Raw genomic sequence first — 20,668 nt, 5'->3', positions numbered from 1 at the left:
AGTATACATGACCAAAACGTTATTTTGCTGTACAAAAAGAATCAGACTCTGAAATATTGTACAATTGTTGTGAAGGAAATCAAAAATGCAGGTGTGCATAAATATAGGGATTGGGAATTCAATGTAATGGTTTTTAGTCATCTCCCAGAGTTCTTTTTTCTGGGTATAGCTAGTTCAGTTCATTACTGCTCCATTAGAAATGATTTGGTTGATCTCGTTGCTGAGGATGGCCTGATCCATCAGAACTGGTCATCATCTAGTATTTTGTTGAAGTATATAATGATCTCCTGGTCCTGCTCTTTTCACCAGCATCAGTTCGTGTAAGTTTCTCCAGGCCTTTCTGAAATCATCCTGTTGGTCATTTCTTACAGAAAATTATTCCATAATATCATATACCCTTTATTCAGCATTCTCCAATGATGGACATCCATTCAGTTTCCAGTTTTTAACTACAAAAAGGGCTGCCACAAACATTCGTGCACATACAGGTCCCTTTCCCTTCTTTATAATCTCTTTGGGATATAATCCCAGTAGTAACACTGCTAATACCAACTAATTTCAGTACTAAAAAAATTTTTTTGGAATGATGGGCAAAGACAGGGTTCTACCATACTCCTTCTATGAAACAAGTAGGATGTTAATAGCTAAACTAAGAAGAGTAAAAACAGAAAAAAAATTAGAGATCAACTTCATTAATGAATATGGATGAAGAAATCATAAATAACATTTTAACTAAGAGATTATAACAATATATTGCAAAGATTATACATTGTTACCAAGAAGGATTTATACTAGGAATGCAGGGATGGTTTAACATGAGAAAAACTGTTAATATAATTTATTAATAATAAAACTAACAAAAACAATATGGTTATATCAATAGATGCAGAAAAACATTTTTATAAAGTACAATACTCATTTCTTTCATAGCGCTTGAAAATGTGGATATAAATGAATTTTTCCCTATATTGATAAAAAATATTTACCTTAAAACATCAGCAAGTATTATTTATAATGGGGATAAGCTAGAAGCCTTCCTAGTAAGATCTGATGTGAAACAAGGATATCCACCATCACCAATATTATCCAATATTGTATTGGAAATTCTAACAACAGCAATAAGGGGAGGGGGGAAAGAAATAGACGGAATCAGAATAGGCAATAAGGTAATATAACTATCTCTTTTTATAGATAATATGATGATATACTTAAGGACTCAATTAAAAAGTTAGTTGAAACATTAATTTTAGCAAAGTAGGAAGATGTAAATCATTAGCATTCCTATATATCACCAAAAAACCCTGCCAGAAGAAATAGTAAGAGATACCCCATTTAAAATAACTCTTAGATGGTATAAAACACCTGGAAATATACCTCCCTAGAGAAATAAGGGAACTATATAAAATTATTTTTAAAATTTATACAGATAAAATAAGATTTAAATCATTGGAGAAATAATGGATACATCACCTATAAGGAGAGATGTTACAAGAAAAATTGAAGTAACATATTACTTGTATTAGATGTATAGAGAAGCAAACAACTTATGAATAAACAAGAGATAAAGAACATATATATATATATATATATAGTATAATTTTGATTACATTAAATTTAAAATATAAACCAATACAACCAAGATCAGAAAGAAAACAGAAAACTGTGGAAAAAAATTTTATAGTTTTCTCAGACAAAGGTTTCATATTTTAAATATATGAAGAATTCTGTTTTTTATAAGAAAACAATCCAACTTGTTCAATCATTCCTCAATTGATAAATAGTCAAAGGATATGAAAGGCAGTTTTCTGATGAAAATATATAGTCATATAAAAATGCTCTAAATCATTGTTGATTAGAGAAATACAAATTTTATTTAACAACCTTGAGATATCATGTTACACCTATCAGACTGGCTAAAATGAGTGAAGTAGAAAGTGACAAATGTCAGAGAAGACACTCCCTTTGTCGGGCAAAGAACTGGAAATTGCAGAACTGCCTATCAATTGAGAAATGAATGAACAAGTTGGATTATATAATCATGATAGAATAATATTGTGCTATAAGAAATGACAAGCTTAATGATTTTTTAAAAAGATGGGAAGACTTGTATGAAATAACAAAAAGCAAAATGAGCAAAACTAAAAGAATATTTTAGGAAATAATTTGGAATTATGTAAGCAAGAAAGGTTACTGAATACCTTCTGACCTAGAGATTCTTCTACTATGACTACATATCATTTCTGACAGCAAGAAATGACCCACATGTACAAAAAAAAAAAACAACCCCAAAAAAACTAATACTAAAGCATGCAATAATTATTTGTGATAGCAGAAAACAAGAAACAACATTTGCGACCCACAATTGGGAAATGGCTTAATAAATTATAGTACACAAATGTAGTGAAATATTATACTGTAAGAATATAAATTTTTAGGAATTTAAAAGTTTGGGACAGTTAGATGGTGCAGTGGATAGAGTGCCAGAGCTAAAGTCAGGAGGACCCAAGTTCAAATCTCCTCTCAGAAACTTAATCCTTCCTAGCTGTATGACCCTAGGCAAGTCACTTTATCCCAATTGCCTGAGCAAAATAAAAAAAGAATTTAAAAGTTCAAGGAACAACATACATGATATCTATAGTATAAATAATATCAATATGGAAAGAATAAAACTCTGGTCAAATACAAAGTCATTGTTAAAAAATTAAAGGACATATCCCTTTTAAAATAATTTATAAATTAATATTTTTGCAACATGTGCTTGGGTATAAGGAGAGAGGGGAAGTGTGGTTTGGGTGATTCTTGGAAGGTATATGTCAAAATAAAACAGTAAATTTATGTTTCAATGCCTACTCTAAATCTCTCCCTCTTTTAGCAGCTGATTTTATATTTAGTATGTTTTTTTAACGAAGATATGATTATCAATTGAGTTGTTTCACTCTCATTTCAGATTCTAGTTCAGCAAGAACCACTTCACTCTCTCTTCAGTCCTGTGCGACAGGAACTCTTTATAGCCATCACTGACCTGAGGTGACTCAGTAAAACATTTCCTTCATAGTGTGTTTTCATTTGGGAATCAAAGCCATAGCCAGTTGTTTTGAACTGGTAATCTTAATGTCTTGGTGCTATTTACAGAAGAAAGAAGAAGAAACATTCATTCATTTGGTAATAGGTCTTCATTTTCTTTTAAGATATTCCTGTATTGATTCAAATGAATTGGGGATTTTAAAGATGCTTTGGAGCTCCACAGTAGGGAGGGACACAGATCCTTTTATTATGTCCCCAGGCAGTGTGCTATCAGTGTTGGTCATATCCAACAAACATGCAGTGTTGGGCACTGAAAAAAGAGCAAAATGAAACCAAATGCTGCTCTTCTCTTTTTTTTCTGAAAGGCAGAGTTAGAAACTTTTTAGCCTTTTAATAGATGTTTAGGAGGACTAGGAGAAACCATCACACTTCTATATTTCTTCCATCAGAATAAAGACCAAATTATCTACTTTTTTATCACTTTGATTACTACTTATATTCAAATTGTATAATCTCACTTTCCTATTCCTGTATCTTATCAGATCTGATGTTTCTCTCTTCCCAGTTGCCAGGATATCAATTTACTGCTTGGGTCTGATGATAAATCAAACCTCTTCAGTGATCTCATTAAAAGCATAATAACTCTTCCCTCCATCAAGACTTTAAGTATACTTCAAACAGTCATGCCAAATGTACAATACGACACAGAGGTAATTATCTCTTTTGTTTTGAATCTCAGTGGAGACATCTCCTGTACTTGATCTTTTATAAACAATCAAATGTCATTTAGAACCAAATCTGTTAAAATGATTAAGCTAAAGAATATGTATTTTGATTTAAAGTAAAGTGTGATTTATAAATTAATGTTGAAATAATACTTACATACTGCATATTCAAAAAACTGAAATCCTCTTGTGTCTGGTGTAATACTTACCTTGTGACTTTTCAGTCTCTTTACAGGCAAACATTTCAGGCATTCTGTGAAATGCTTCAGTGTTTGGTGATACAAGATCCACATTTAGAAAATCTTGATCAAATTTTGGAGGTAAAATGATTTTGGGGAAATGGTAGAAAATTGTTCTTATTTAGTGAAGTATAAAAGATCTAATTATTTCTCATTAGAATGGTTGGGATTTTAGCAGGAATATAATAGCAAAGTTACCTTTATGAATAAACAAAAAAGATAGTTCCAGAAATATGATTGAGTATATTAAAAGCTTACCCTTTCCAAAACATTTCTCATACCTGCTTGATGCAGGTTTGAAATTCCATTTTTAGGCATTTGTTTAATTAGATTGAGGCTTTTTTCTTCCAGTGCCTTCTTTTAAATCGGAAATACTTCTGAATGGATTATTTCACATATAAGCTATCTGCATCTAATTAATTGTCTTCTAGTTGAGAGTAGCAAAGGACACTGGAAATTCAGAACATCTAAAAATAGCTCAAACTAGCTTATTTCTTTATTCTCATATTATATATATCCTGTCATACCATACGTTCTTCACCTGGAATCTGTAGCAGCAATACCCTCACCACCCCCCACTCCCATATTTCTTGAAATTTTAACCTACTTTTTTTTTTTTAATAATAGCTTTTTATTTACAAGTTATATGTATGGGTAATTTTACAGCATTGACAATTGCCAAACCTTTTGTTCCAATTTTTTCCTTCCTTCCCTCCACTCCTTCCCCTAGGTGGCAGGATGACCAGTAGATGTTAAATATATTAAAGTATAAATTAAATACACCATAAGTATACATGACCAAGCCATTATTTTGCTGTACAAAAAGAATCGGACTCTGAAATATTGTACAGTTAGCCTGTGAAAGAAATAAAAAAAAAATGCAGATGGGAAAAAATATAGGGATGGGGAATTCAATGTAATGGTTCTTAGTCATCTCCCAGAGTTCTTTCGCTGGGTGTAGCTGGTTCAGTTCATTACTGCTCCATTGAAACTGATTTGGTTCATCGCATTGCTGAAGATGGTCATAACTTACTTTTTAATACCTATTTCAAATGCCATCTTTTCTAGAACTGAACCCTTAATATTCAGATAGAAATGAACACTCAGTAATCTATAGCAATAATCTTTATTGTAAGTATTTATGTCAGTATCTTCACTATAAATATTTTGAGGTTAGAAAACAGATTTTATTCAAATTTGCATTCTCTGCAATGCTTAACACCAGGATATAGCCTAACAAAAATTTGATCAGTTGTCTGAATGAATGAAAGATGATTTTGAATAATGAGGAAACTCCCTAGGGAGAACAGATCTGGACAGTCTGTATGCCTTACAAGCTAGATGATTAACTGGGAAGTAGAGACACAGAAAGGGGAGGTGAGAGAGTATCCACCAAAGACAAAATTCACTTTTCCCAAAAGAGTTCCTTTTTTATAACCCTAGCAACCAAATGTGTTTTTTTAAAAAATCTGTTCAAAGATTATCTTTAGTCCTATTGAAGATACAGAGGAAAACGCTGGTGCTTGCTTCTTCCTCATGGCAGCAAGGCTATGGCTAGGGGCATGAGATGTGTGCAGAGAAGGTTCCTCTCATATCTCTTGAGAAGCAACCAAGAGAAGCACCAAGAAGGCGAATGTTCTTCAAAAATCTATTCACACAGAAAATGAGTGAAGAGTCTGACGATATGAAATATAACAGCAACTTATTATGAACTCAAGTCTAGATATAAGGCAGGGAGAAAAAGAAAAGAAAAAGAAGGGAAAATTGCCTGATAGACAACCTCAGATAGATAAATGATACATTTAAAGAAATTGGGCTCAAATTCACTCTGGCTAAGAAACCAAAAAAAACCCAAAAAAACAAAAAAAAAACAAATCTATCAGACCAAATAGAAGAACATGAACTTTAATTTTGGTGCTGACTCCCTTTCATAGAATCACAGCATCACAATTTAGAGTTGGAAGGAATGTCAATGGCCATCTGGTCTATCCCATGTCCCAAAAGGACTCTCCACGATATCTGACAAGTAGTTATCTAGCTTCTGCTTGAAGACCACTAATGAGTGGGAACCCTCTTCCCAGTCTACTTTTAGATAACTCTAATTGGTAGGAAATTGTTTATTTTCCTGACCTCAGTAATAAATTTGTTAATTTTCAACTGCCATCCATTGCTCCTATTTCTGCCTTGGGACCATATAAAACAAGTGAATCCCATTTCAATGTGATAGGTCTTCAAATACTTCAAAACATGTATCAAATGTACCCCTACCAATCACCTCAGGTTTCTCTTCTCTAGGTTGTGACCTGTTTATAGTTCTCCATTTCTTCAACTGTTCCTGGTATGTTGTGGTTGGACTCCACCTTCTTCACCATCCTTGTTGTCCTCCTTTAGAGCAACTACTCAGTGTACTTCTTAAACTCTAGTCTTTACATGCTCTAGATGTAGTGTGGATGTAGTTGAGGTCAAAGGGATTATCACATCTTTATACTAGAAACTATGTCCCTCTTAATGGAATTCAAAATCAAATTGGATTTTTGGCTTCCATATCACACTGCTGAGTTATCTTGAGCTTGAAGTCTACTAAAACCCTTAGATTTTTTTTCTAGCAAATTGCTATTAAACTATGTCTTTTTTTACTTTGTACTTGTAATGATTTTTGAACCCTAAATGTAAAACTTTATTTTAGTTTAATTTTTGCATCCTAGATTGAGCCCAATGTGCATTCTAGCCTTTTAAGATCTTTTTTGAATCCTGATTGCCATTCTATCCAGTGTATTAGCTATCCTTAGCTTTGTGTCATTTGCATTTAACAAATATGGTATTTATGACTTTTAAGTTACTGATAAAAAATCTTAAGCACAAAGCTACTCTACATAGACATCCTGCCAACCTGACATTAAAACAGTAAATGACTTTTCCTTGATATATTATTCATTCAGCTCATTCAAAATCCTTCTAAATGTATTATCCTGTAGTCTACATCTCTATCTTCTCCACAAGAATAAAATTCTTTACCAAATGCTTTGCAAAAATCTGAGTAAACTACTTCATTCCTTTGATCTAGTTTAGTAACCCTTTCAAAAAAGAAAATAAAGCTAGTCACTCATCTCTTCTCTCTGTATTTTTGCAATACTGCTACTACACCTGTCTATCAAAGAGATCATTTTCTTTCTTTTCTACCCTACTTTCAATATCTCTTCTGTCCCTCAAAATGAAAGCCCTTATAACAAATGAGTTTAATGAAATACTACAAATTCACATGTTGAATATACTTGAAGATATATTGTATTCAATTAGATACTCTTTCTTAATTCTTTCCTTACATTGCTTGAATATTAGTGCCCTGTAAGCCAATTTTGGTTTGTCATTTTAAGTACAAAAACCATTCTTGGCATATGGAGAAGGAGCATAATAAAAAATCTAATGGTCCTGTCTTTTTTTGGTTATCCATTATCATCATTGTATCTACCCCAAGCATCAATCTTTGATCTTCCTGTTTCCCCTTATATCACGATTTTTTGGTCCTTAGCAAGTCTGACTCTATTTGTACAGGATTGTGCTATGCCCTTTTGTTTATCCTCTTTTCCCATCTATATACATTTCTCTTTTAAGTCTAAATTGATGATTTAACTGATTTAACCATATCCATTTCTTTAGACAATTCCTAATTTCCCTACTTTTTGATATTCTTCCCTTTGTGGCTTCAGAATTTCATTTTAAGAGTTTCTCATTCCTACTAGGTTAACTTTCCTTGAAGAATTTTAATTCATGGAATCCTACCCACCTCTTCTCCAAACCATTGAAATTTGTTTTCTAAAATCTAGGTACATATCAGACTGTTCCCAGTTTTCCTCTCATTTTCTGTTATGAACTCTAGGAGAGAACTGTCACTTCTTCTCAATGTTTTCTCCACTGATGTGCTTACAGGTAGCTAATCCATGTTAGTAAGAATCAGATACAGAATCAATTTCTTCTAGTTTGTTCCTCAACTTTTTGAAGGATGAAATTATCATTAAGTGAAAGCGCGAATTTTAACTACTTTGCTAGAGAATACTATTTCTAGTAAAATGTCTTAGCTGATTGAAGCCTCAAGTCATTACTATATAGTACCTCTATTGTCAACTGTTTATCTTTTCCTCTTTCTGCCTGTCGCCTTAGTATATTTAGTAAATATTCTACTGAAAAAATAATTTCTGTTCTCCTTCTCTCCACTGATCTTGATCAAATGCTTCCTATTTCCAGGTTCTGCATTTCTGTATATAAATATACCTTTTTAATATACAATGTTATTTTACTACTTTTCTTGTATCTCAACTACTTCTTTTGAATAAGGTCTTTCCATCCAGAATCATATTTCAATAGTAGGTTACATTCTGCCAAGTTTCATTGATATTTATGAGATTCAATTTGCCTCTTTATATTAGTACTTCTAGTTCTTAATTGTTGACTAAACTTTTCACATTTTTATATGAAAATTTGAATCCATGGATTTTTTGTATTTTGTTATGAATTTCTGAGTATCTCAACTTCTATTCTTTTCTACTTGTTATAGCTATTTTCTGTGGTATTTAGTTTAGTGTATATATTTCTAAGTTTTCATTCTCCCAGATCTTTTTTTTAGTTTACAGTCACATTGATTAAATTTGTAAGATATAGAACTAATACATTCTTATCAATATTTGTTAGATGACACTGTAGTTTTGGTTTAGAGTATAATCAGCCCGATTTGCTGTGGTCCAGGTATATACAAATAATTCATCAGATATTATCAGTTCACATCTCAAATCAGATAGATTTTCTTTTCTGTATCACTTGCAAGTGGGCATCATTGAAAAACCACAATATCCATATCTCTTTCCTGTCTAAGGCATATTCTTTGGCCATATATTTTAAGTTCCTTCTGGCGTATCATTTGTGTTTACATGAATTAACAGATGTGAACAGTAGTCATCTGGTTCGGTCAGGCTCAAGAAGTTATATTCTGGACACAGTACCCCAAGAAGACACTAGATCTCTTTGTTATTATAAGGTTACCATATAGCTGCCTTGGTATCTCTGAGCAGATAATCATCAACCCCCACTGCTCTTCTCTTCTCTTTTTGATGTGATCTTTATCAAAATTTGGAATATACTTCATAGAGTAGTCAGCTCCTATTTTCAGAAAGAACTTCATAGCTGTCAAATGGTTTAAAATTCAGTTAAGGGGATTTGAAGCAGTTGAATACAATCTGTCAATCAGCTACCAGGTAAAATTTTGCTTGAACAATTTCTTCAGTGATGGTTAGTTCATTTCCCCTTCATTTTGGCTACTGACTTTTCCCCTTATGTGTGTCACAGCTTATACTTGAATACTTAAAATGACAAAATAGTAATTACCTCAATTATTTTGCTTAGATTCTACTCCTTGGAATAATTATCTCTCTTCCACAATTCCTTTACTTCCCTATATTCAACTAATTCAGATTGGCAACATATATGTAACTACAGTTTAATATGAATTAAGTTAAAAATGAAAGTAAAACAAACACACTCTTCTCCTTGCATGGGGACCAACCATTCTAGCTTTTATTACCAAGGTAAGATATGGTCTGCTGGCCTTCTCCCCACTTCTCCCCATTCTTCTCTTCCTCAAGCTACCTTGTTATCATTTCAGATCCATCAAGAGATCTCAAATATGATAAATTATAGCCATCCTCTTTTTAGTGTCCTCTATAGTATGTGGTATGGAAGGTAGGTGACTTATCACCTCCTCACACAGGGAAGTTCCAAAATCTCTCTCACCTAGTACTTATCCTCTCTGAATCCTTTGGGAAATCCAGAGAGGGTGAAACAATGCAACAAAATTCCTTTGGATTAAGTTTAAAATCTTGCTAAATAAACCTCACTGAAATTAGAAGTTGCCAAAAACAAATTCAGGAAGTAGTGAAGAAGATGATCAATATGGGGATTATAATATAAAATCTGAATGAATCAAAAGCAGTCTACTTCTTTGAAAAAATAGAGGTATTGCTATTGCAGATTGAGGAAAATAACAGGAGCAGAAATCACTGAATCATACAAAGAACTGAAAAACATGCAGAATTAAATAATGGACCTGGAAGAAAAGTTCAGATTCATGTATCTCAGGGTAATATATGGTCCACTAGGCAAATTGAACTCAAAATTCAAGTTCAACTTTAAAAGTTATTAATGAATAATAATTTCTATGAATTCTGCTTTCACCCAGATATTCCTCTGGGTACCTTAGGGTTTGGCTTGTTTTGATCTACCTGAGAATCCCTGAAAGCAAAGTTTCCAATTTCCATTTCCACTTAGAACAGTTAAAATAGTAAAGAACAGAGGAAGAACTAGTTACAGTTCAGACAATTCTTATTGACTTTATTTTAAAAGAGAATAAAATAGTCACAGTCTAACTTCCTAGTGAAGGCTTTTTATTATTATCCATCCTCTAGAATGGTTTGGTCTTAGTCTCTGCAAAAAGTTTACAGTTGCAATATGTGAAGCAGTAAGGGAACTCTGCATATCGTTGGATTGATGGAGACTTTGGTGGGCTTATTCTATATTCAGTGTTTTCTTGCTTCCCCTAGAATCTGATCACTTCCCTCACTGCTGCTTGCTCTGATGACTTCTATAGCTTTTGGCTCCCAGATTCACATCTTTGTAGCCTCCACCCTGAGAGATCATGGCAACTTTTGTAGTGTCCTTATTTGTTCCTTATTCTTCTCTAAAGACTGCTTCCATTGTCTTAAAAGGCCTCTAGAGAGGGGAGACTTTTAGTTTCATTCTTGTATTCCCAAACTATAGGATGGTACCCAGAACAAGAAAGTAATAAATGCTTGTTGAATGGAACTGAGTTGTCACATAAATTTTTTTCCCCATAAGCAACTCAACATCCTTTTCACTCTTGCAGTGACTTGCTATTCTTCTCTGCCTGTATTCCTACCATGAATTTCTTGGACCAAGGGTAGGAGTTCTTTGAAAAATGTTCTTTGTATGCTTTTTGATTTTTTTACATCGACATCACTTCCCAATAACAGAATCCCACTTCCCCAATAGAATCCTCTCATATCAAAGAAGAATTGTTAATGCAATTACATTTGCATTAGTATATATATATATATATATATAGTCTATACTACTTTATCAAAAGGAGAGCTGTGTATTCCATAGTCAGTTCTCTAAAACTAAAATAAATGCTTTTATTTCTTTTAGAACAAAATTATCTGGGTAATCATATTTTGGGCTACATTTAAACCACTTTTAATCATGGCAATAGTCCTGCTTATGGGCACATAGAAGATTAGCCAAAGTGAGCAAAACCCAAATTGCTCTTCTAAATCAAAGGTTTCCAGTTCTTATTTCTAGCCATATTTAGAGAAATTAAATTAAATTTACCACTTCTCTACCTTATTCCTTTATGTTGGAATCCTAAAGAATATACTGATTTGAATGCTACCCTGTATTTTCAGTAATTTTTTTTTACTGGCACCTCTGCTTTTTAAAAAATAATGTCTTATTTTTTCCTCAATTACATATCAAGACAATTTTTAGTTTTCATTTTCACAAGACTGAATTAACAATTTTTCCCTCTCTCCTTCCCCTCCCCTTTTCCAAAAATGCAGGCAATTTGATATAGGTTATTCATGTGCTATTATATAAAATGTATTTCTATATTAGTCACAGTTGTGAGAGAGAAACAGATCAAAAGGAAAAAATGGGGGGAAACCCATGAGAAAGAATAAAATTAAAAAAAAAAGTTTTGATCTGCATTGAGTCCATCAGTTTTTTATCTGGATGTGGATGTTGGACTTGTCTTGGATCATTGTGTTGCTGAGAATCAACACATCACTGGGACACGTATCCATACAATGTATTTATATCATCTATAAGAATGGTTGGAAGACACAGATTTTATGATATAAATGAAAATGCTTAAGGCACGATGATAAAGTAGAACTGGGATATTCAAGCCTGATGAAGAAAAAACTTTAAGGGGTAATATGATAACTATTGTCAGGTATTTAAAGGCCTGCCACATGAAAAAGATTAGATTTGTTTGATCCCAAAACACAGAACTGAGAACAATTGGGGAGAAGCAAAAAAAAAAAAAAAAAAAAAAAGGCCAAGTTAGGTTTGATATAAGAAATAACTAACTAATGATAAGAGCTCTCTAGCAGAGGAGTGGCCCATCCTGGAGGTAGTGAATTATCCATCACTTGAGAAGTCAAATAAAGATAAGTTGGCTTCTTATTGGGCATGTTATAGTTGGGATTTTTTTGCATGTATGAATTGGACTAGATGATTGCTGAGATCTATCCAAATTTAAAATTCTGTGATTCTGTTGTGTAATTTCCTAGTACTCAGGTTGTAGTAAGTGTGGACTTAGCCCCAAGTAAAGATGCTCTAGGACTAGGGTTTCTGATTTTAATAGTATTGAGTTGTACCTGGAATGATGAAAAGAAACCTTTAACAAATGTGTTGCAGGTTCAAGAATATAGTTTTACTATCAGTTGCTAAACATTTAGAGATTCAAATGAAGAGAGAACATTATATAATTCAGACTGTAAATCAGCTTTCATTTCTCAAGTTAATTAGGGTGAAAATGATTTTAGAATGCTAATTTTATAGTTAAAACAAAATTATTATTAGGGGAAGGGAAAGATAAGGAGTTGGGAGGTTAGGAATTTTTGCTTTGTGGCCTAGGCACTAAAGAACTTTGGCTTCCATCCAGACTGCAAATTTGTAAAAAATGATCTTACCACAAAAAAAAAAGTAGTAATGCAAACCTATGCTTACATAGCACTTAATACTTTTAAACTTATACATCTATTATCTCAGCTAATCCTCACAATGACCCTTTGAAGTAGATGGAGATTATTATTCCTATTTTATTGGTAATAAAATTGAAGCACTCAAATATTCAGTGATTTGCCCAAAGTGACGCTGTCAATTAATTGCAGAATTGAATCCTTCTGCCTTCTGGCCTGTGCTCTTTATGCTATATACCTTTTTCAAACTCCATTGCATAACTTCTCTATTCAAAAAATAATATGACTGATGAATATGGGAATATTTTTAGAAGAATTGCATACATTTAATCTATCAGATTGTTTGCTATCTTGAGGAAGAGGGAGGAAGGGAGAGAGGGAAAAATTGGTACACAAGGTTTTGGAAAGGTGAATGTTGAAAACTATCTTTGCACGTATTTGGCAATATACAATACAATTTTAAAATATGACAGCTACAGAAGAACATAAGAGAGTTCCTGTTGATTCTCATGTTTAATTGAGTAAAAATAATTTGGGGAATCCCTTGTATGTTCCATATCATTTGATTAATACACTTGCTTTCCCGTTTTCCTGCAGCTCATGGAGCCATGGTTACAGTCAACAAAAGACCATGAACGAGAGAGAGCTACAACCAGTATGTCTCAAATGCTGAGATGCTTATCTAGACATCTCAATTTGCAAGTAAGTCACCCTTGAATTAGAAAGTAAAGTAGGTCAGAAACCATTCTACCTTTGAGAAAAATTTCTTAATAGCAAATATAATAAATCTTTTTTAATACTAGCTTTTTACTTCCAAGGTATATGCAAAAATAGTTTTCAGAATTCACCCTTGTAAAACCTTGTGTTCCAAATTTTTCTCCCTCCATTTCCCCCATCCTTCCCCTAAACAGCAAGTAATCTAATATATATTAAACATATACAGTTCTACTATATATAACAATTCTTAATAGATTATATCAGCTTCTTTAATTTTTCTTATTTTCCCATTGAAATCATACATGAACTATACCACTTTCTCCTCCCTCCCCCCACCCCCATTCCAAGGCATAAAAATAAGTAGACTTTGGACTCAAATGACTAGATTATATCTTCTGGCTCTAATAATTGAGCTCTCTTAATAAATCTGTATTTGACTTTTCTGAATAGAGTTGCCTTCTCTACCTTTCATCTTAGCTACAGTTTAAGGAAAACAAATCTTTCTTGGAACTCTGCTATCCACTTAATCCCATTCAATTCCATGGAACCTACAAAGTTTTTTATCAAGGGAGTATTTTGGAAACAGACTAGAACTCAGTATCTTAGCCTCAAAGGGAATAGAATAAAATGCAGCTAATGTGTGAAGCTTTGGGTTATTTCCTATTGTCCCTGAAAAAGCTATGTTTCCCATTTTTCTATGACCACCCAAAAAGAGCCCTGGATGTGAGCCCCTGTGAGGTATTATTACATTTCTGGGAAGTGGGAAGCAATGATATGGGAATGGACAACTGGGATCATAGCCCCCAAAGCCTATCTGACAGATGTGAGAGACAGCACAATGAAATGGAAAGGGCACTGGCTTGGGAAAGTTTGAGGAAGATTTTTTGCTTACTATCTGTGTCAATCTGTACAAGCTACTCAGCTATTCTGGATCTCGGTTTCATTATCTGGAAAATGAGGAAATCGGACTCAGTGATTTCTAAGATCCTTTCTTGCTCTAAATCCTATGGATATTCCTATGACTATGACCAGCATCCTGACCAAACCTAGCTAAGGAGCAGGATAATAATATAAACCTAGACCAGCAAACAAGACCCAAGTGGTTTGCAAAAGTAATGTTAATAAGGGAGTCCAATGGCTTATCTTAAGTCAAAAGATCATTGTTTTCATACTGCCTGCTGAGTGTAGGAAGCTCTGGATACACAGGTATTAATTATAGTCCAATAGGAGTCAGAATGCTGGGGATAAAACCTGTCTTCATTTGGGATGGAGTCTTGGTGTAAAACTCAAAGCACAATACCTAGAGAGCAAGTTGAAAGAGAGCTTATGGCGCGATAACTCATTCATTTCCCTTTTCCTTCCTCATTAGCCTCCTCTGTACTTTCAAAAGCTGGGGAGCCTAGTGGCTCTGATGGCCCTGCTTTGTGGGGATCCGGTGGAGGAGGTGGCCCAAGAGGCCGCAGAGGGCATCCACTACCTTCTCCACATCACTTTGAAGCTAAAGGGTAAGAAAACACCAAAACCTGGCTGAACTTTTATAGTTTCCAACAAGCTACTTCTCCCCACTCTTATTCTTTCCATTGCAAAAAGCTTTTTTTTTTTTTAAACAAGAAATAGGAGATGGACAGGAGAGTCAAACAGTGGGTAGAGAGCCAGCAGGGCAGCTACAGATTGATAAAGTCTAGGCCACCAAAGACTGTTGTCTTCTTACCAGATAGCAGAATGGTTCGATGGGCCAAACCTATCTATACAAGACAGTGTATTACAGTGGAAAGAATGCTGGATTTAGTGTCAGAATACCTGTATTTGAATTGCAGCTTGGACATGAGGCACTTTTTGACCCTAGGCAAAAAATTACCTTGCCTGAGCCTCAGTTCCTTCATCTGTAAAATGGGAATAATAATATTTTTCTTACCTGCCTCATGGGGCTGTTGTAAGAAAAATGTTTTATATACTTTAGTGGCTCTAGAAATATGGGTTATTATTAGTTAATTCAGTTGATATTAAGCACCTACTATGTGTATAAGCGCTTTCTGAGATTATTTCATTCTTTATATTTGTGTACCTTAGCGTCTAGCATATTGCAAGGAACATAGTAGATACTTAATAAAGGCTAATTGTTATTGTTAAATGATTGTCAGGATCTGTGCTGCACATTGGAAATTAAAAGACAAATATCAATAGTCTCTACCCCTTAAGGAGCTTGTTTGTTTTAGGAGAGGAAGGTCTACACATACAGAAAAAAGAAAATGGAGACTCCATACAAAAAAATTTGCAAAGTCCTTGGGCAGGAAGAAATACCAATATCTGGGGTGAGAATCCATAAGAGCTCAGGATAGGAAGGGTCATTGGAGTTGTGCCTGGAAGGCAGGAAGTGCTTCTAAAGGTAAGAGTGCGCAAGTGTGGGGGAGAGTCTGTACAAAAGAAGGGACAAAGGAAGTGAGAAGATAAAAATGACCTAGGGTCCAATAGACAGAGAATGTTTGAGGGGAAGTAAAATGTGAAATCAAGTTGTTAAGGGTTAAACTGCTCTGATTTTTTTTTTTTTTATCCAAGAGGCAATAGGTGAACCATTGAAATGTATGTGGGCACAGCAGGGTAACAGGAGTCACTACATCCTGGGGCTTTCTGCTGATCAACAGGATAACCTGGATGATTATGTTGGCCAAACCTGAATAGACAGAAACAGAAGAGGTTGTATCCACTCTTTTCAAATGAGACCAAATCTCCTGTCTGGAATCTCTCCTTTTCCCATATATTGTCATCTTATGCTTCTCTTGCCCCAGATTTCCCAAACCAACTTCCTTTTGCTCCAGGCACATGGGTCTCTCCATTTTTCCTTTAATATTTTTGCTCATTAGAACAAATTTATTGATTTTTTTTAATATTTTGCTGTTTAGAACTTCCTATTAAAATGGCTTGTCTCCTTGTCCACCACTAACAATTGATGGTCAATTATCAATCTATGGCTACCTAAGGGAGCCATATGTGACAGATAATCACATGTATTTTAGGAGAAAATAAAATCAAAGTTTTAAAACGTAAATTGGTCATAGATATAGTGATCTCTGTGGATTAGATGAAGAATCTCAGATACTGAACACTAATTTATAAAATCTTAAGAAAAGAAGCAAAAAGAAAAATATAGCATTTCCATATATTTTTCAGGTATCACTGGTGATAGGAAGAGTCGTCAGAATATAAAAGATATAATGAAAAAATGTAAAGAATTACTAGACATCAACAACATCAAAGAGTTCTATAGCAACCCTTTCAAAATTGCCCAGGTAATTAACATGATTCTAGAAGGCAGGGTCTTGGTCTTTCTTTGCTCTTCTATATCTGGCCTAGTCTCCTTGGTTGGTTAAAATATGATGGGAAGAAGACCAACACAGGTTGGATCCCTGTGTGTATGGAAATGAACAATGCACTTCTCACAAACTGCACCCTCTCCCCAGTCAGCTATGTCATTTGTGTTGGCAAAAACATGGCCGAGTCACTAGGAGAATCCATATAGATGGATGAAAGAACAGGAAGATTTAGTATAATCACAGAATCATAAAATCAAGTCTCAGGACTAAGAGAGACTTCACAGGCCATCTGGGCCAATTTGTACCTGAGTAAAAATCCCTTCTAAGCAATCCTAAATATCTGCTCTTTGCTACTGGAATTTTTTTTCCTAAGAATAAGTTCTACTGAAATTAGATCAAAAGTAGATCATATTTATGAAGGTGAGTAGTTTCTCTTTGTATAGTGCGATGTATTAGAGAATAAATGCTATGTAATTATGATGTTGAGTCCAGCCAATAGATTACAGATATTACCTTAAACAGAGTCATGATCCATTAGTTCTGCTCCATTACAAAAAAAGTAATTATTATTGAGTCTTGGAAATATTTACCTAAAAGATAATAGTAAAGAGTTAACAGATGGGTCTAAAGCAGAAATTCTTAACCTAGGATTCCTAGACTTTAAAGGGATATATAGATTTCAGTGGGTCTGAGAACTTGAATGGGAAAAAATTACATCTTTCTTTTCACTAACCTCTAACTGAAATTTAGCATTTCCTCTAGTTATTTAAAAACAATATTTGGAAAAATAAAGTACTGTTAATAAATTTTAAAAAATATATTCTGAGAAGGGTTTGTTGATTTCATCAAAACACTAGAAGGGCCCATGACATAAAACCTGGTTAAGAACCCCTGACCTAAAGAAAATAATTATTTGAATATTATAGAAGCTCTTTTCCACCACCACCCCTTGCCTATAAATATTCTCATCTTTCTCAAAGTCAGAGATTCAAAGTTTTTGGATTGAATTGGCATGACTTGTCTCGAATGATTTGAGGCAAAAGGGTGGCACCTTCAGAAGGATTTGAGTACAGTATTTTGGCTAAATCTAAGCTTTCTTTAATTCATGTTTCTCTAGGGAATCAATAATTGCATTTTGTTAGAGAACTAGATATAGTAAAAAAAAAAACACTAATATTAAGAGTCAGAAGATCTGAGTTTGAGTCTCAGGTCACACTTGAACAAGTCACATCATCTCTATTCCTTAGTTTTCTCATCTTTAAAATGGAGATAATAATGCTTATATGCCTACTCTATAGCCATTGTGAGAAAAGTATTTACTAAAATTTATATAGCAATGTAGAAATAAATATTTTACCTTTCATTTACATCACACTTTATGCTTTTCAGAATTCCTTAAGCATGCATGAATCATCTCATTTCATCCCAAAATAAGTCTGTGAGATACACAGGGCAGATATTATTCTATTCATGGATCCCTTCAAGATCCATGGATCTTAGGCTAAGAATCTCTGCTTTAGACCTACTTGTTAACTTCTTATTGCTATCTGTTAATTACAAGATCTTTAACAATTTTTTTTTTCCAGATGAAGACTCTAAGTTCAGAGAGAAGTGACTTGGCCAACTTTGTGTAGCTAGTTAATGGCAGAAATAGATGGAGCTAGAGGTTCAGAGTACTAGCTCTTGGTTTAGAGTTCTTTTACACCTTTGACACTCTTTTACCTCTGAGAATTCATTTCTCTTAATGTGTTTCAGGTCTTTGAAGTTCTTCTTAGTCCAAATGAACTTGTTCAGTTTATAGTGACTACCTTGGATGGACTGAAAAATCTGAAACATCCTTGTACCCAACAATCAGCAGGAGAGTTGCTAGTGACATTGGTCAAAAGTGCTGAAACACGATTTGAGAAGGTGAGAGATTCATGGGAACTAAGTTCATGTATCAGAAGCAAGGGTGAGGAACCTATTATTAATTTGCCTAAGTTAATTAATTGTAAAGTTTTTGGTTTCATTTGAAGCAAGATAGAGCACTTTTGCTAAAGGGACTGTGGCCCAGAGCTACTTAGGTTTTAACACCATCCAGGCTCATTTCATTCAGTAAGTAAACATTTGTTGAGTATTTACTATGTGCACAGTGAGAGAAATGCAAAAGAGATTGAAGATAAAGGCTTTACCCTTCAGTAATTTATATAAGTTATATGTCAGCATAAAAGAAAGAATAAAGTAATATCTCATTTTATTATCTTCTCTGTTATCTTGGAAAGTCATTCTTTTAGTTTTAGAGGCCACAAGAATGACACTAAGATGCAGTTATACACAGTAGCAAGGTTTTAGTTGCTTGCTGTTTTCATTTCAGGTACCGGACATCATGAGAGCTATTTGTGACCGGCTGCCCATAATCAGTCAGCCTAGTGCCCGCCAACAGGCCATAAACATTGTGAGCCTGTTCATCTCCAGGCCCAAGTATACGGATGCAGTGCTCAACCACCTTTTGTATTATCCAATTCCATTTGACAGGTAAAAAGTTCTCCAAGGACCTCTACTTGGAGGTCTTTGAGGGGTGGTAGGAACAGAAACAATTTATTAAAGAAACTTAGTTGTGCCCATATCCTTGATAAACTTTATATACTTATATTCACATGTGTGTGTATATATAAACATATATAAAATACTCATATATACATAGTTGTATATTGATGCTCCTCTCTATTCTCAACTATTTTCAATATTGGCATGTCTGGGTATTATTGAATGCTATATCTGAGGGGAGAAATACTATATTCTTATGAGAGGTAGTATTGTGTAGTAGTAGATAAATAACTAGCTTTGGAATCAGGAAAACCTTTGTTCAAACCCTGCCTTATACATACTAGCCTAGCAGATTATTTCATCCATTAATACTCTAGGCAACTCTCCAAAACTATAAATTAATTAATAAAAGGAGTTTCTTCATCCATAAGTTCCTTTTATTCCATATATGAAATCATAGGTCTAATCCTTATCCCTAAGTTTATATCCTTTGGAAATGTCTAGCACATTAGGAAGTTTAATTTACCAATCTGGCCTAGACTAATTTGCACACATTCACTACACAAGGTACCACATGATTTTCAACCAGTTTACAGTAGCAGTTGGTAAGCTGAGCACTAGGACCCTTCTTTCCTCTACTAATAGCCAGTTTTTCCTTATAGTTCAATTGGTTCCAAGTTCTATCTCTAGCCCTTTTGGCAGCTGCAGCTCTGTTGTGTCTCTTTCCATCTACATATTTTTTAAAAGATCTGTGCCTCTTAAAGTTCCTGGAGGCTTCCCTGCTTCAGTAGATTTCCCCATTCTCTTTATGAAACATTCTCAGCATATTGACAGGCAAGCCACAGACCTTTTTTAAAAAAGCATTTCTTCATTGCTTGAATTATATTTATTCCCTATAGAAATAGTTCTAGAATTCAGAGACATTGACTCATTGTAGGTACTTAATGATGAGCAGAAATTTCTTTCTTTCATTCTAGAAGTGCATTTTTTCCTACCATAGTTATTTCTCCAACAACATACACTTTGAGATATTTGTTCCATATTTTCCCATTAGAAGTCAGGGTCAGTATTCTATTTAAGATAGCTTAGAATAATATTGTTTAGGCAAGGGATATACTGATTTTTGCATTAATCAAGTCTGCCAAATGAACAATACAATTTTGGGACAACTAGAGCCCAAGAAAACAAAAATGCTCACATATTTACAGAAAAGATTTTGAGATGACTGCAAAGGTGAATCTTCCACTCCCTTCTTGGTTCTTCCCATGCCTCCGTGGTCATGAGTTCTTTCTCCCTCACTCTCCCACCTTCCACAGCTAGTTGCTAGCACTCCAAAAAAAAAGAAAAAAAAACAAGCA

General features: G+C 34.0%; 1 protein-coding gene across 2 annotated transcripts in view; it reads left to right on the top strand.

Annotated features, from left to right (window-relative positions):
• MROH8 (maestro heat like repeat family member 8) overlaps positions 1 to 20,668 on the top strand; it is a 58,112-nt gene that overhangs the window by 23,861 nt on the left and 13,583 nt on the right. For both annotated transcript variants that reach the window (XM_031954042.1, XM_031954043.1), the window contains exons 5-12: positions 2,948 to 3,027; positions 3,590 to 3,734; positions 3,974 to 4,069; positions 13,354 to 13,458; positions 14,843 to 14,978; positions 16,642 to 16,760; positions 18,540 to 18,692; positions 19,138 to 19,298. In XM_031954042.1, the coding sequence (XP_031809902.1) occupies positions 2,948 to 3,027; positions 3,590 to 3,734; positions 3,974 to 4,069; positions 13,354 to 13,458; positions 14,843 to 14,978; positions 16,642 to 16,760; positions 18,540 to 18,692; positions 19,138 to 19,298 (995 nt within the window). The remainder of the gene's footprint in view (positions 1 to 2,947; positions 3,028 to 3,589; positions 3,735 to 3,973; positions 4,070 to 13,353; positions 13,459 to 14,842; positions 14,979 to 16,641; positions 16,761 to 18,539; positions 18,693 to 19,137; positions 19,299 to 20,668) is intronic.

Source organism: Sarcophilus harrisii, chromosome 2 (genome assembly GCF_902635505.1).
Source record: "Sarcophilus harrisii chromosome 2, mSarHar1.11, whole genome shotgun sequence".
Lineage (NCBI taxonomy): Eukaryota > Metazoa > Chordata > Mammalia > Dasyuromorphia > Dasyuridae > Sarcophilus > Sarcophilus harrisii.
Note: the sequence above shows the minus strand (reverse complement) of the source record. Positions and strands in the feature narration are given on the sequence as shown.